The 16,422-nt window shown below is 48.1% G+C and overlaps 1 protein-coding gene across 1 annotated transcript in view; it reads left to right on the plus strand.

Annotated features, from left to right (window-relative positions):
* The first annotated feature begins 1,931 nt into the window (after positions 1-1,931).
* Positions 1,932-16,422, plus strand: part of FBXO32 (F-box protein 32) — a 35,646-nt gene continuing 21,155 nt past the window's right edge. Inside the window, exons 1-4 of the mRNA XM_059672790.1 lie at positions 1,932-2,342; positions 8,850-8,962; positions 9,835-9,884; positions 11,284-11,376. Coding sequence (XP_059528773.1) covers positions 2,227-2,342; positions 8,850-8,962; positions 9,835-9,884; positions 11,284-11,376 — 372 coding nt within the window. The 5' untranslated portion in view covers positions 1,932-2,226. The remainder of the gene's footprint in view (positions 2,343-8,849; positions 8,963-9,834; positions 9,885-11,283; positions 11,377-16,422) is intronic.

Raw genomic sequence — 16,422 nt, forward strand, 5'->3', positions numbered from 1 at the left:
CTAGTTATATGAAAACTATCATTTCATTGTACAATTTGCTCCAATCAACACATTTTCCTATATCTGGAAATTAGCTGAGTGAGCTACACTCCATGACCTCAAAAGTTAAAATATGGTGGGGAAGATAGACAGGGCCTTAGAGAAGTCAAAGATGGGGGTGCCAACTTTGCATAAAAATAATAATAATGACTACCATTGGTGTCAACACCATCATGGGTACTTTATACAGATTATCTCAATAAATCTTCACAACACCCTTTACGGTAGCTACTGTCACTATTCCCATTTTACAAATGAGAGAAATGTGGCACAGAGAGGTTACGTAACCTGCCCAAGGTCACACAGCTATTTAAGTGGGGAACTATGATTTGAACCCAGTCATCTGGCTCTAGTTGGAATTGGCAATAGACATGGGTACCAGCGTGGATTCCACCCCAGACTAGCTGGGGGTTCTTAAACAGGCTATTTAACTTTTTTGAGTCTCAGTTTTCTCATCTGTAAAGTGGAAATGACAATACCCAGCTCACAGGGTTTTATGAGGAGTTTTAAACAAAATGACCATTGCAAAGTGCACAGAGTTGGTGGACTGGAAGGTATGGATGGCTGCAGAGGAAGGGATCTGGATGAGTCAAGCCGGAAGCTAGCAGAGGGACTTTTCACTCTGCTGTGACTGCTCTGTGCAACCTAAGCACCAAATGGCTCAGCCTGTGAAGCATCAGAACTACAAGTCATGAAAGGCCAAGAAGCTACTCTGATGCCAGCAGCCTCTCACATCCATTCACCTGTTCATACTCTGGGCCTGGCAAGGTGCTGGGATGCATCTTGTACAGGATAGACTCGCTCTCATGGAGTTTACATCCTGCAGAGAGGAATAGTTACCCACCCACCCCCAACAAGTGAAAGCAAACAGTTTAATTTCAGATCCTACTAAGGGCGGTGAAGAAATTGCCTTGTGACCTGGGTAAGTCATTGGCCTAACCTTCTCTGGGGACCTCGCCCGGCATTCACAGAGCAGTTCCTTTAGTCCTGATCAGCCCGGGCGCAAGGGCATTCTGGGCCCCTCTCTCTCCCTTAACCCTCACCAAGACGAAAACTCCTGCCCTGTTATTTCCCAGAGAAAACTCAATAGCCCAAAGGATGCGGAACAGTGGGAAGGGGAGGAGGGTACAGCGGTTCTTCAAGGCAAAAGCCCAGCCCCAGCGCCCTGAAGGAGGCTGGAACCGAGCGCGGGCTAGGACATCCCTAACCTGCTCCCTGGCGGCTGTGCCGGGTCAGGCGCTGCTCGCTCGGGGTGCTCAGGGTGGGCTCAGGGACCGTCGCTGCTCTCCGCTCCCAGCCGACAGGGAGCGGATGCCACTCGGCCTCCTTTCCTCTCCTCGTTCGTTTGACACCCGGGAGACAAGCCTGAAAACCGACCTGGAACCCGTTACCGACAGTTCTTGGGGCAGGGTGGGGTGCGGGGCTGTCCCTCCTCCGTCCAAGCGCGGGGTCTAGGCTAAAAGGGGTCAGGAGGCTGCGCCCCAGCCCACCCTGCTCCTGGCGGCGCTGCGCCCGGCCTTGCTCTGACTGCCGGCCTCGACTCTGACAGCTCGGGGTGCTGTCCCTCCTCCTCCTCCCGCCCACAGGGACCCAGACGCCTCTCTGGCCCCCTTCAAGTCGCACCCCGCCAGCCGGGCGCAGAGGGAGGGTGGGATGCCGCCTCCCCAGCGCCCGGCCGTGCTCTCGGGGAGGCGGTAGCTGCGCCCGGGGGAGGGGGGGGCAGCGCCGGGGACCGGAGCGGAGGGGCCGCGGGAGCCCGGGCCTGGCAGCTCGGCTTCAAGTTTCCACCCGCGCGCGGTTGTGCAACAGCTAGAAGAGCAGGAGCCGCGGGCGCCTCGGAAAACAAGCCGAGCTCATAAACAAAGCCACGTGGCCTCCGGGCCGGGGGCCGGGCTAAGAGCAGGCGGCTCTTCCGGCAACAAAGAGCGGCGGCCAGCGGCCCGGGATAAATAGCGCGGCCCGGACGCGGCGCCGCACTCCGCCAGCCCCGCGACCCTCCCCGGCGCAGCGCCCCGCGCCCTCTGCCCTCTGCCAGCGCCGGCACTCCGCTTCGCACCCCGAAACCCGCAGCCCTCGACTCCGGTTCCCGGCAGCCAGTCCCCCGGCGGCCCCCGCACCCTGAGCGGCCGCCCGGCCGGTCCCGTCCACCGGGTCGACGCGCACATCGGTGCGTCCGCGCGCGGCGCCATGCCGTTCCTCGGGCAGGACTGGCGGTCCCCCGGGCAGAGCTGGGTGAAGACGGCCGACGGCTGGAAGCGCTTCCTGGATGAGAAGAGCGGCAGCTTCGTGAGCGACCTCGGCAGGTGAGCGGCTGTGCCACCAACTCCCAGCCCCGCGAAGCGGACCCAGGCTGGTGGCGGGGACGCGGGGGGCGGGTGAAAAAGGGTCAGGCATGTTGGAAGAGGGTGAGGAGGAGACCCCGACCCGGGAGAGGGGAGGGAGTTGTCTGGTTTCTGCAGAGGTCGTGAGAGCACGGGATCGGGGAATTGGATGTCTCTTGTTGTTCAAGGTCAGCGTCTGCAAGTGGGCACTACTTACAGAACCCTGGGAATTTGAGGACAAACGCAGATATTGTCCACAAACATCCAAACTTAAGCACCCAACTGGAGGGGTCCCCTGCCTTCAGGACAACGGCGTGGCGCAGTTTGCAAGTGTGGGGGCGCGGGCGAGTGCGCCACGCGCTTCCCCCGCTGGGGTGGCGGGGCTCCCAGAGCCCCAGCGCTGTGGGTACAGTCAGGTGACGGCATGGGGTGAGGGTTCCGGCCGGAGCGCCGCCAGGCTCTTCCCACGCACAGGCGACCACAGAGTGGGCTGGAAGGATGAGTAACCAGGAAGGGGCGGCCAGATGGCCCTGGGGCACCGGCTTGCAGGGCGGACTTGCTTTGAGCGGTGGTGAGGACTGGGGGCTGCAGAGCTGAGCAGGAGGGGAAGGAGGAGGAAATGCACATCTCTTCTGCTTCGGAGACGACCAACCATTTGCACCAGTTTCCTCCGTGACGCTTTGGGTTAATTTTCTTTGTACCCCTATTTCAATGGTGCCTATCAAATGCAGAAAGTCCACCTGGCTCAGCTGAGCCCCTCGAGGTCCCACCGGAGCCCTGTCTGGTGGAAAACCCGAGGCCCGCTGAACCGGGAGTTATGCGTGGTTAACAACACAGAAGCACTGACTGACGTCTGGAATCTGTCAGTCTGGTTCTTAACCGTTGACTTCCAGATCCCTGGCATTTGGCCCAGGTGAGGAGAGCAATGAAAGTGGGTCCAGAGGGGGTCTGTGCAGCCTGGTCACCCTTGGGTGCCTTTTCTCACCCACTTGGGTTAAAACCCCTGCCCTCCCTCCTTGAATTGACTTCAATGGACAGTTTTGTAAGGGTCAGGTTCCCACTTACAGAAACCCGTGGTGGTTTGGCTGGTCTCTTGACACTTAATTTTAAGGAAAACAACCAAGAAAAGACGGTGATTTTGACAGCTTGACCTCCAGAGCCCCCCATCTGTGATTTGTAAAGCATCAAACTCTTTGTCTCCCAGTGGGGGAAACAAAAGGCCTGTGTGACAGAGACAAGAGCAGATTGACCTCTATGCTGAAGATGCCTGTGGGCAGATCCTAGGCAGGTTGGGGAGCACTGCAAAGAAATTTTATTTATAGAAAATTAGATATTTACTTACAGAAAAACACTCTGGCCCTAGCTGGTCTGGCTCAGTGAATAGAGCCTCGGCCTGCAGACTGAAGGGTCCTAGGTTCAATTCCGGTCAAGGGTACATGCTGGGGTTGCGGGCTGGATCCCCAGTAGGGGGCGTGCAGGAGGCAGCTGATCAATAATTCTCTCTCATCATTGATGTTCGTCTCTCTCTCTCCCCCTCTCCCTTCCTCTCTGAAGTCAACAAAAAAATTTAAAAAAAAAAAAAGAAAGAAAGAAAAACACAAAGATCACCTGCTGTCACCAGACTATGTCTTTTGGGAACTCAAGTTACCAATTATGCCTAAATTATTCTGTCCTGGAGAGAAGCTTGCTTCCTTCTTCCTCATTCCTCAGGAACGATGATCTAATATTTGGTACTTTATTTCTGCATAACAGTCCAGATTCTTTCTAGGGAGCCATGTCTCAGTGAGTCACCCAAATATAATTGCAGGGTGCTCCTCAGTGGGAAGCAGACCACAGGGTTCAGCAGGAGAGGATTCAAAATAGAGCCTCTGGTTCATATAAATACTCCCACCGTCCCTGCTCCAGGAGATGAGACGGCACCGCTCTCCTTTCCCAGGGAACAGGGGTGCCTCTCTCTCCATCCTGTGGGAAACCTGAAGATGGTTTTAACTTAGCACAAACATTAAACCCAGACTGAGATCCCTCGTGCCCTTCCGAAGTCTCCTTTCCTTCCTCTCACTTCACACCCTGTGAGCTAGCGCTGTGGCACTGGCTGTCATTATCACAACTGGTGATCAATATAGCGACTGCCTATGGTTCTTTGATGAGTCAGAGTTTAGGAATCATTTGGTAGCTCCTCGAAAAGCAGCTGGCTGTTTGTTTGTGGAGTCCTGTATTTTTCCCCCCAGCAATTGTAAACAATCCCTTCCTTACTTAGCATGAGAAGTCTGCCAACTTCTTAAAAGAGGTTGGCCTTCTGAGACCTGAGTTTAAAGTCTCAAATATCCTCACTGTTTTTGGTCTTCGTGATGTTTCTCTGTGATGTCAGGTTTGGGCTGAGTGCCTGCCGACACAGGTGAAGTTGAATGCCTCGCCTGTTAGGAGAAAACAAAAGGCAGTCCCTTTCAAAACGGAAAAGGGGAGGTGGGGGAAGCATTGTAAAACAGAGGACTACAGAGACATGGTACACTTCTCTAATTCCAGGTCCCGCTCTGTGGCCTGCCCCAACAAGATCAGGGATGGAGTGTGCACGGGGACTGTTTCAGCCTGGGGCTAGTGTTTAGTGTTGACCACAGCTCCTCTGCACAGTGCACCTTCTCTGGACTCTGCTGGCCATGCGCTCTGTGATCCGAGGCCCTGGCCTCCTCCAGCCGCTGAATGTTACAAAGCCCACTGCTGCCAAGAGCCCCGAAATGAGATCATGGAGGATTTCAGATAAGCCTACAGCAGGGCCCCTTCTCAAAAAGTTGAAACTACACAAGACAGAGAAGGAATGACAAGTGTTAAATTTGGTGAGACAGCCCTAGCTGGTTTGGTTCAGTGGGTAGAGCGTCGGGCCACAGACTGAAGGGTCCTGGGTTCTATTCCAGCCAAGGGCATGTACTATAGTCGCAGGCTTACCCCTGGCCCTGGTCAGGGCGAGTGCGGAAGGCAACCAGTCAATGTGTCTCTGACACATCGATGTTTCTCTCTGTCTCACCCCCTCCCTTCCACTCTCTCTAAAAATCAATGGGAAAATATCCTCGGGTGAGGATTAACAATAAATAAATAAATAAAATCTCAAAACAAAACAAAAAATTTGGTGGGACATATTTAAAATTCAAGGAAAGAGCTCAGAATGAGTTGGGTGATCCAAGAATGTTTCAAGGAAGTGCTGGTGGAGGCACCTGAGACAGCCCTTCTCACCAACAACCTCCCTCCCTACCCTCATCCACCCCCAAATGAGTAATCTCAGCTGAGCCACAGCCACCCTTCTCCAGGCCTCCAGGCCTGCAGTCAAAAAGTTTAATGTTGCCCTAACCGGTTTGGCTCAGTGGATAGAGCATCGGCCTTCGGACTAAAGGGTCCCAGGTTCGATTCCAGTCAAGGGCATGTACCTTGGTTGCAGGCACATCCCCGGTAGGGGGTGTGCAGGAGGCAGCTGATCGATGTTTCTCTCTCATCGATGTTTGTAACTCTCTATCCCTCTCCCTTCCTCTCTGTAAAAAATCAATAAAATATATTTTTTAGAAAAGTTTAATGTTGCTTTCCAGTATAGCTAAGGCTGAACCAGGAAGCAGGAAGTTTACCTTGGTGCCCTGGATGAGTAGGGCATAAGAAAAGAAAAATAATAGTTAAGATTTTTATGCGTGCTTACTGTGAGCAAGGCTGTGTTCTGAGAGCTTTATACACTAAGCAGGTTTTTTTTTTTACCATGCAATCCCTGTACTAACCATATACATTTGACAATTTGGGTATGTAACAGGGCAAATGAGCATAGAAATCTCATTGGCCTTCATCTACAACTGAGCCCTTCAGAGCAGCCACCGCTTTCTTAAATGGCCTGTTGTTGCAAAGAAAATGAGAAATAAGGCTTGTGCTTTTCTGCCCCTCCCTTTATCTCTGCTGCCAAAATAATCTTACTTTGAAATCTCTCCACCTTTTCTAAAGTTGTCTTCGAGTATCTTGGAATGTTTGGTGATATTATAGGGCTGGGAGAGGCCTTCTTTCTTATTCTAGGCCTGTGCCTATACAAATCAACAATAGTAAGAAGTGACTACAAAATAGCAACTTACTGGCTGTGATTGAAGCAAGCAACCTCCTTCAGTGGTTTTGCTTTTTAAAAATAAATAAATAAATAAATAAATAAATAAATAAATAAATAAATAAATAAATGTATGTCACGGGTTCCAGAATGGTGGTGGCTATTCTTGTTAAAAAAAAAAAAATAAAATAAAATAAAAATTCTGTTGTAATTTCCCATTGGCTTTGCATATCCTTGAAATGGACATAATTGAACTCTCAAAATAGTCTCTGAGTATATTATTGCTTAAAAGAAAACATATAAGCAGGCAACATAAATAAACCCCAATAACCATACTTTCTAGACCTTCCCTCGGAGGTCCCAGAACCTAATAACCAAGAGAAAAATACACAGTTTCCGCTTTGGTTCAAGCTTCTCTACATTCTACAGTGAGAGAGCATCATCAGTTATGTCAAATTCTTCTGAAACCAGCCTTGGGAATGACTCACGCGGGCTTAACGCAGGTTATTGTCGTTTCCTTGAGGAAAGCAAGGGCTTGAATTTTTTTTTTTTTCAGGAATGTTTTCAATTAGAAAGGAATCAGGTGAAATATAAATATTTAAAATTTCTGTGGCAAGGTCACAGTCTATGGCCCGGGCTCTGAGATTTTTCTGCTCTACCTTCCAGGTATGATCCAGAATAACACAGCTTTGTTTTATATGTGGAATGTAAGCTCTAGGGTTTTGTTTGTGGTGCATGTGTGTACTTCCTTTAAAAATAAGCACACAGAACGGCCTCGCTTTCTAAAGCTGTTCTCGGCCTTCGTACATCATGGATCGGTCAAGTGACTTTCCATGTCTCCCTTCTCCTCAACCTTGATTGGAATTTCTTAAGTTAGCTTTAAGGACTCAGAGTTCTGCCCTCCCTTTGTTCTGCCCCTCTTCTGCTGCAAGCGGACAAACACACACGCCGGTGTGACACAAAGCTGGCCCGGGACATTCAGCCTCGGCCTGCGGGAAAAAGTACCTCCAAGAGAGGACGTTTCTACACAATCTCTCTGAAACCTAAAAATACCCTGACTCTGAATGAAAAGGAGAAGGCTAAGATATTAGGAAGCGCAGTAAGTGGTATTAAGCAGGGCCTTCCGAGGGAAGGTTAACAAACGATTGGTTATCCTTCAAGCTTATCCCGATGGGGACACTGAGTATGTTGTTGGTATTGTCACATGCAAGCATTTTAGCAAGTTACTCATTGTACTCGTTGACGTGCTATTTGAGACCATTGTAGCAACAGGGGGCTGGAACTAGCTTCAAACCCTCTTTTCTACCATTTACACAGCGTCCACAGATTGGAGAAATACAGATGTGTCTGATTTAACTCAATCGATGTTTGTCCAAAAAAAGATAGAAATCGAATCGCATTTTAAGTTTAGCAGAGGAACTCAGGGAATTGTGAAGGACTCTAATATATTGGTGGTGTAGTTTGTTTTAAACCTAATTTATGTTTTACTCCTTGGCATTCTATAACCTACCTTGTGTATACCTACATACCCCATGGGAGCTGGGAGAGTTGGGCACCTACCTTCCCATTCTGCCTCAGTGTTTCTCCTGCTTCCCTTCTGTGGAAACGCTGCAGAGGTTGACCTTGAAGGGACATTGTAGAGTAGGTCAGAACTCGGTCAGTCCTCCCTAATGATGGCTCAGCCTACGAGGGAACAATCCACACGACCCAGGTTGACCCTGTGATTCCTCCAGTGACCTGGGACTTGGGCAGTTCCGTCTTTCGGCCCTTCTGAATGTATGAATTGTGAACTCGGCTGTTTCCTTTGGGATCCAAGGTCCTCACCTCGCAACGTGACGCCGGATGTTAGTCCATTACATGAAAACTGAACAACTAGCTCGGTTCACAAATCATCTCCTAGAAATGGAGTTTGCAAGTCGGATTTTTGTAAATGTGATCACGTTTTCAAGGCTTAGAGAGGCATGCTAGTTTAAAGCAGCTTGGGTGCACTTTCAATAGGAGAATTGTATGGTAGGTGAATTCTTTCTTTTTGAAAAACGGCTTGGGGTGGGGGCTTTTGCCAAATGAGGGCATTGTGCATTGCAGGGATACCAGTAATGGCCCCTCTCCCACTCCCTCCATTCATCCTCTTTGCTTAAAGTAATATTGTAGCGCCCTGTGTGGAGAGTGCAGGGCTGTGTCACATACAATGGCAGGCACTGTTGGGAATTCAAAAGCAGCAGCAGCCCCCATCCCTGCCTTCCACTGAGATGTGACAATATCTGATCCTGAAAGAGGGATGTCTGTGCCTGGAGAGACCTCTTTGGAGGGGTATTTATTGTTGTGTTTGAGAAGCGTGTTTTATAACCAGTAAGCTACTTAGGGAAACAGGCTCATGTTAAAGTATAGCTGTGACAGCGCTTCCCCTCTCGCCTTGTTTTTCCTAGCTACTGCAACAAGGAAGTGTACAACAAGGAGAATCTTTTCAACAGCCTCAACTATGACGTGGCGGCCAAGAAGAGAAAGAAGGACATGCTGAACTGCAAAACCAAAACGCAATGTAAGCCCTTCGTTTTGAACTTGGGAACACTGTTTGAAGATGTTACGGTCGGCTTGGGGAGCGGGAGGGGAGTAATCACACCTCCTGTTAGACATCTGCCTCGATGTTTACCGTGTCATTGACAGAGGATGCTGGGATCTTTGCACTCAGAAACCTGTCTATGCATTTTACGAGCGAGATGAATGTGTTCTTTATAGTCTTGTTTATACAGTCAGTTGCTAGCTGGGGTGTTTTTTTCCTGCGTGTCACTTATATTTGACATAGTTAATTTAGTTATGATACAGCGATAAGGTCAGCTGAGTCAATTCCAGCACGTGCTTTTATTTTGAACTGTTTTGAGGCTTTGAAAATGGATTTGTTTCTCCCTCTTTCCTTGTATAAATATTAGGAACACTTCTAGATGCTGTACATGAGTGTCAAAGGAGAGTGTAAAGTTCTGTTAATAAGCAGGAATTACAGATCTTTAGTTTAATCCATCTGCACTGCATAGTTCCCTTGTGTTATCTGTTTTATTTCTACTTTTTATGACCTTGCATAAGTTGTAGGCTTGGCATATAAAACAAACTTGTACTTGGGTATTAGATTTTTTTTTTTTTTTTTAGTTTGGAGCTATGAGGCATTAAATTTGAGTATCAAAGATTTGGAGTGCTTCAGACAAAGTAGAATTGTAACTCCAGTATCTATACACTGCAGAAATTGGGCATTTGCAGCCTCTTAGATTGTCGGTAGAGTTGTGTGTGTGTGTGTGTGTGTGTGTGTGTGTGTGTGTGTGTGTGTTCGAAACTTTTTACACTCTGAGATAAATGAAAAAGAAACAAGTTTACAATCTTGGGCATGTTCAAACTGGGTATGTTTTCTTATTGTCTCTGTAGATTTTCACCAAGAAAAATGGATCTATGTTCACAAAGGAAGTACTAAAGAGGTGAGCATCATCTGTTATTAAAGAGTACGCTTAGCTTTACACCTTTCCCGACAGAGTGGGGGGAAATTGAGCAACAGTGTTATTTCAAATCATGCCTGTCTTCTAGGGCGTGGGTGATGGTGACGAGCAGCCCACTAACTAGCCAACCATGAAAATCTAGGGCTCCAGAGAGAGGGAAGCAAAAGTCACTAGTTGCCCCTCTCCCCCCAGTCATTAAGATAATGTATGTAAAAATAGGCATAAAGATGCCCACCTCAAATATATTATTATGAATCCCTGGCCTTTTTGCTTCAAGACAGTCCCTCTTTTTTGTTCTAAGATCTCTTTAGATTTCAACGCAGTTAAGTTTTAGCCCTGGAAGAGCTAATCACTAAACAGAGCAGAATGTTTTTGCCTGATCCGTGTGAGGCACCGAGCTAGGTGTACTAGTAGAAGGGGACCAGACTGTAATTACCACACTTGATGGCACTTTATATAACCCTTTGTGCATACTTTCTCTCTGCACAGGCAGTACTTGCTCAGACAACTAGGATACAAGGCAGTAGGAGAGAATTATGGACTTTCTATCATTGGAGAACATCTGGCTCCCTCTGTGATATGAGACCCTGAAGGGTCAGTGAGACACCCAGATACCCAGAGCTGAGCTGGGACCATGTGTCAGGGCTCTCTACTCCCAGTTCCTTATGGGTTCGTAGGTCAAAGATCAAAACTTCTTTAAAAAAAAAATAAGTTTTCATTGATTTTAAAGAGAGGGGAAGGAAGAGAGCTAGAGAAACAAAAATACTGATGAAAGAGAGACATCAACCGGCTGCCTCCTGCACACCCCCTACTGAGGATTGAGCCCGTAGCCCAGCATGCGCCCTGACCGGAATGGATCCATGACATGGTTCATGGGTCAACGCTCACTGAGCCACACCTGCTGGGCCAAAACTTTTTGCTTCTTGATGAAGCCTTAAAAACCCTTCTGATGATCAGATTGAGAAAAGTACTGGCGATGCAAGGCAAGGTAGCAGGCAGAGTTGGCAGGTAGGTCTGCTGCTCCTCCCAGGAGTATGTTACCATGAGTAGCTGCCACCATCTCACACATCACACATCCAACTCCTAGCCTTTCCTTGATGAGCAGCTACTTATGAATTTCCCCAGCTACTCTCTGTAGGGAACAAGGGCCCAAACGGTTCAAGTCACAAAGAGGGGTGTTAACCTGTGAGTCACTGACTGAAGCAGCTGCCAGCTCCACTACCACCATATTTGTGGCTCTCAGGGGGTTCCCAGAAAAGGCATGTCATGGCACAAGAAAGGAGGAAATGGTCATGGTTACCTAGCACAGGCACCAAGTGTATTCCGTCCAGTCCGGTGGATTGTCCTGGAATAACCTCCACATCCCTCTTCTCATGTTCAGCGCCATGGTTATTGCACGTTGGGGGAAGCTTTCAACAGGCTGGACTTCTCCACCGCCATTCTGGACTCCAGAAGATTTAACTACGTCGTCCGGGTAAGTCCCAGGAACCCGAAGGCTGACCCAGCCTCTCTCTCAAGTCGAATTGTCTTTTCGGGTTGTCTACAAGTAGTTTCCCCAAAGAAGTAACTTTTTAGGACCCTGAGGACTTTGAGGAAAGCAGAAATGGACTCCTCAATTTCCCCCTTCCCAACATACTTCTTATGTGGGTTGTTGGGGTGTCCCTGAGATTGACCCCGATAGAGGACAGAGGGCAGATGGGATGCCAGGATGCTTAGGGAGCCGCTCCCAGCCCCCGTGGGTAAAAGGGAGCACGTTGCAGCCAGCAACATTAGCAAGAGAGAACTGAGCAGTAAGCAAGCCATAAAGCACCTTGGCTGGTTTTGAAAACCTTCTGCACCTCTGACTGTTCTCACTATCCAACTCCTTGACCCACTGCAGCTGCCTCTAGGTGAGCCCAAGGCTTTCTGGGTTCAGACCACAACACTGGATGAGTTCAGAGCACCTCAGTGCTTCTTTCCCGTAACTCCCTCCCACCGCCACCCTCATATGATAACAATAGCCACTCCTGTGTTTACCTGAAACTACCTGTCTGGGTCAGTTGCTTTCCCTTTGTTTTTAATGAGCTGTCGCGAAATACCAATGATGATGATGGTCAAGCAAGTAAGTCTAGCCATGGCCTCCAAGTCAGGGATTCTTCTTAATTCGTTTATTATTGTGCGTTCTTCTGTCAGTGGTGCAGCCTGGGAGGTAGCAGCTGTTTGGATTTTAGGCTCAGGAGTAGGAGGGAACGTGGGTGTTGGTAGGTTTGGTTTTTATTTTCTTCTTCCCGGGTTGTTGTGCTCCTCCGTGCCATGTCATTGAGTCAGATGATTGCGAAGGCTCGGCCAGAGCGATGACATTCAGGCCCCCTTGAGGCCCGGATGGTTCACCTGTCATCTGGGCAGATGCAGGGCTGCCGTCCCAGCTGACCTGATGAAAACCCATGCCTCCTTAGAGGGAGGAGCTCTGAGCTGAGCCGGGGCCACGTGAGCAGATCTGTCCACTCTTCAGCTGAGCCCTTTTTCCAATCCAAAAGGGTTGAAAATAGGAGCCCGTCTCGACGAAACGTTCGTGTCATTCGGTGTGACTCCGTCACTTCAGGGAGGTCACTGCGGCCTGCAGCCCAGTGCAGGCTGGTTGGAGACAGGCCAGGAAGATCTGGACACTGTTGCTAAGAATATGAATAGTTTCCATCCTCTCAGTGTTGGAGCCAGACACCCAGATCTGGCGTCTTCGTTACAAACTGGTCAGCAAACTGGCCAGTTTTCAGATGGTTCTCCTTCCCACCTGTTACTCCTTTCACAAGAAAGAGAGTTACAGAAAGGAGCCAGGACCATAACAGGGAAAATCTATTTCATGCAATCATGCATTATCCTCCTTTATCCTTTCAATAAACCCTACAAAGTGTAGGTACTTTTTAAAATATATATTTTATTGATTTTTTTATAGAGAGGAAGGGAAAAGGATAGAGAGTTAGAAACATCAATCAGCTGCCTCCTGCACAACCCCTACTGGGGATATACCCGCAACCAAGGTACATGCCCTTGACCGGAATCGAACCCGGGACCTTTCAATCCGCAGGCCGACGCTCTATCCACTGAGCCAAACCGGTTAGGGCAAAGTGTAGGTACTTTTATTATCTATGTTTTAACAAATGGAGGTGTAGCCCAGCAGGCGTGGCTCAGTGGTTGAGCATCGACCTATGAACCAGGAGGTCACGGTTCAATTCATGGTCAGGGCACATGCCCAGGTTGCGGGCTCGATCCCCAGTGTGGGGCACGCAGGAGGCAGCCAATCAATGATTCTCTGTCATCATTGATGTCTCTATCTCTTTCTCTCCCTCTCCTTTCCTCTCTGAAATTAATAAAAATATTTTTTTAAATAAACAAATGGAGGTGTAGCAAGATAAAATGAATTTTCCAAGGTCATGAAGTTACATAAGTACAAAAGGAGGATCTGAAGCCAGCGCAGTCCACAGTAAGTTTTATGTAAGCAGAGGACTGTCAGTAAAATGGCCCGGGGTCAGAGGATTGAAAGCTCCTACCACCTTCACTGTTTCAGCCTCTCCAAGACTCAGTTTCCCCCTCTGAAAGATGACAGAATAACCTCAGCTGCACAGGATGGCTGTGAAACCCAGTAATGCATTATATATAGAAATAGCCTGTGGACCAGAAACTATTATGCAAAGTCAGCTGCTGATATTTACTAGTATTGTTAAGTGGATAAAAATGTTTTTTCTACCTTAAAAATAAGAGTTAAGTAGGAGATCGTGCAGTTGATTAAGACTCAGCACGAAGAACCTGTGTCTGATAGTGTCTAATTGCAAACGGTCTCAGGAGCACTTTCTCTTCAATAATTTTGAAGTTAGAGAAACTGCCCAATGCTTTCAGAGTTGTTAGGTTCAGAAGTAGTGGAAAAATATTACTGTTTTGGAAAGGACAATCTTTTTTTTCCCCTTCACTGTCAGAGCCCTCTGTAATTTGAGAAATAATATGTTATTTTTATGAAGAGCTTAAAACAATTTAATGATAGGCACTGCATTTTGAGGCTTTCTTCTGAGGAACTCAATACACTTCTCATATATTCTTCTTATCCTTAAACCAACTTTGCAAAGTGGCTTGCCAGTATCTTCTCCCCATTTACTACTTCGACCTAATGGTTTCTTGATGCTGCCGCGATTTCTTAGTTCCAGTAAGAAGCTGAACCAACTTTGAAGGCCTTAAAAAATTGTCTTATTCTCTTTAAAGGCAAAGTCCATTTTTTAAATATGTTGTGTTCATGCTGGCTGACATCTCCAGAAGAAGAGACGCAGAAGGAATCGAAGAGATGGCCAATGCTGCTATCTCGAAAAGTTATAATTTTGAATAGTCAGCACAGGAATTTGTGGAAATTTTGAAACCAAACATTTTGAATATAAATTGCAGAGGTTTTATATTTTTAATATAAATTGCATTTGTACCGGAACTGAGCTCAAGCTACACCTATTGACATTATCCCCTTCCCCACATACACCCAATGGCTTGAATACTATTTTAACTGTGGGTTTTAAAGATGATTTAAAGTCTTTAGAAGCAGCAACTGACTCATTTATGAATGGTCATTTTTTAAGAAATTGTTTACACCATGCCTCAAGACCAACACATTTTGGAAATTCCCCTTGTCGGGGGTGTGTTGGAGAGGATTCCAGGAGCTGGGCCAGTGGTGGGGCTCAAACTGGGTAACCACAGGAGGGAAGTGCTGACTGACTCACCCAGGGCCCAGAGAAAGTGAGGACCCGGTAAACTGGGAGGGGTTCAGAGACCACACACTGCTCATGGCTCCATGAAGTGAGCCGGCTGTGACCGTGGCCCCAACCCTGGCTGCGTGTTAGAATCACCTGCAAAGCTGGTCTCCGGAAGGCCACCTCAGCTGTGGCTGATGGCATTGGCTGAAGTGGTGCCCAGCATTGCTATGAAAATGTATCCACCAAGTGATCCCAGTGTGTTTTCAAGTTTGCACACCAGCTCAGGAACTACTTGGGGGCCCCAATGGTGTATTTTGCACACTAGGTTTTTAAACAGATAGTGAGGCAGGCACACGGGATGCTTTAATGTCAGGGTGGACCTGTGACCTGGTCCTCCCAGTTCTCACAATGGAATGAGACTGTGACCACGTTGATGGTCACCACAGACGCCATGTGCAGACCAGGAACATCATGGAGAACCTTGCCTACCAGTTTCCTGACTGGGATGAACAGCTAGTGGATCAGGAAGGACAAATGAAAGCTGCCCACTCTCTCTGTCCCTCTGCAGCAGAGAATCACAACCTAAACCCATGCATGTTCTTATTTTGTCCCTACATCACCACCCCAAGTCCATTTGGATATTTCCAGCAAGTTATACATTCCTACCACCTCCTAAAAGTCTCTTCCAAAAACATGTTTTAGTTTAAGTTGACTGGCGGTTTGGCAAACAAAGGCTGAAATAGGGCACCATGACTCAAATGCAAACCCAATGCCTTCAATTAAGGGCGTGCTGTTGCCAAGCCCCTGGTGGGGCGTGATGTGCATGGGCAGCCAGCCCCTCTGCCACTGTGACCTTGGATTAATTTAGTGCTACACACACTCGGTGGCTGGCCTCCCCTTGATGGCGGGTGGCCTCTGTCTCTTGGATCTTAAAACTGATGTTATCTTTTTCCATTGCGACTGAGAAGCTGGGAGGAAGGGAAGGTGTCCAGCCCTCGATGGCAACAGAGTCAAAATCAAAGAGCCATGAGCCCATTTAAAAATGGCTCACAGAAATGGTAGGGGGTCGTGAGAACCATCGGTGAGGGCACAGGGCTGTCCGGCAGTGAATGGCCATCAGACTGCTAGTGATTTCCCGGGACAAAGTCTGCGTGTCTTGGAATTCCTGGCCTTCTCAGTCGGAGTAAGCACTGAGACAAGCAGAGCCTGCTATGTCTGGGAGCCCACAGAAGTGAGGAAGCGCATGTAGAAGTGGGGGGCAACCTGAAGAAGTGAGGGTGCCCACACAACCACAGGAGTCATTGCAGAAGTAGGAGGGTTCCCACAGAAGTGGGGGCACCCAAAGAAACAGGGGAAGGCTGACAGACGAGATAGCGGTGTTTTTGACCATGGACCCCTAACAGTAAATAAATATGAAAACATGTGCTGTCCGTGTATGTCTACTCATGAATTCAGCTTGTAAATCACATGCCTATAGAGAAGGTGCTGATAGTGGTATCTCCCGTCGTGTTGCTGTGAGAATTAAACTGAATACAAACAGGTAAAAGGCATTCAAACAGTGCCTGGTACATGGTATCAGTTGTTGCTGTTACTGTTATCTTTGGGGTCCTAATTACAGGCATCAGAAAATTCTCAAAAAATAGAAATTAAAGATGAAATAAAATACACAGATTGATTTTTTAAAGTTCTTTCCCATCCTGCTTTGGAGACTGCTGGATCAAAGGTGTGCCTGTTTTTTGTATGACGTTTTTCTTGAGGATTCAGAATCTAAACATATCCCAGCACAGGTCCAGAAATACATTTCAGACTAAAAGTCT

Source organism: Myotis daubentonii, chromosome 17 (assembly GCF_963259705.1).
Source record: "Myotis daubentonii chromosome 17, mMyoDau2.1, whole genome shotgun sequence".
Lineage (NCBI taxonomy): Eukaryota > Metazoa > Chordata > Mammalia > Chiroptera > Vespertilionidae > Myotis > Myotis daubentonii.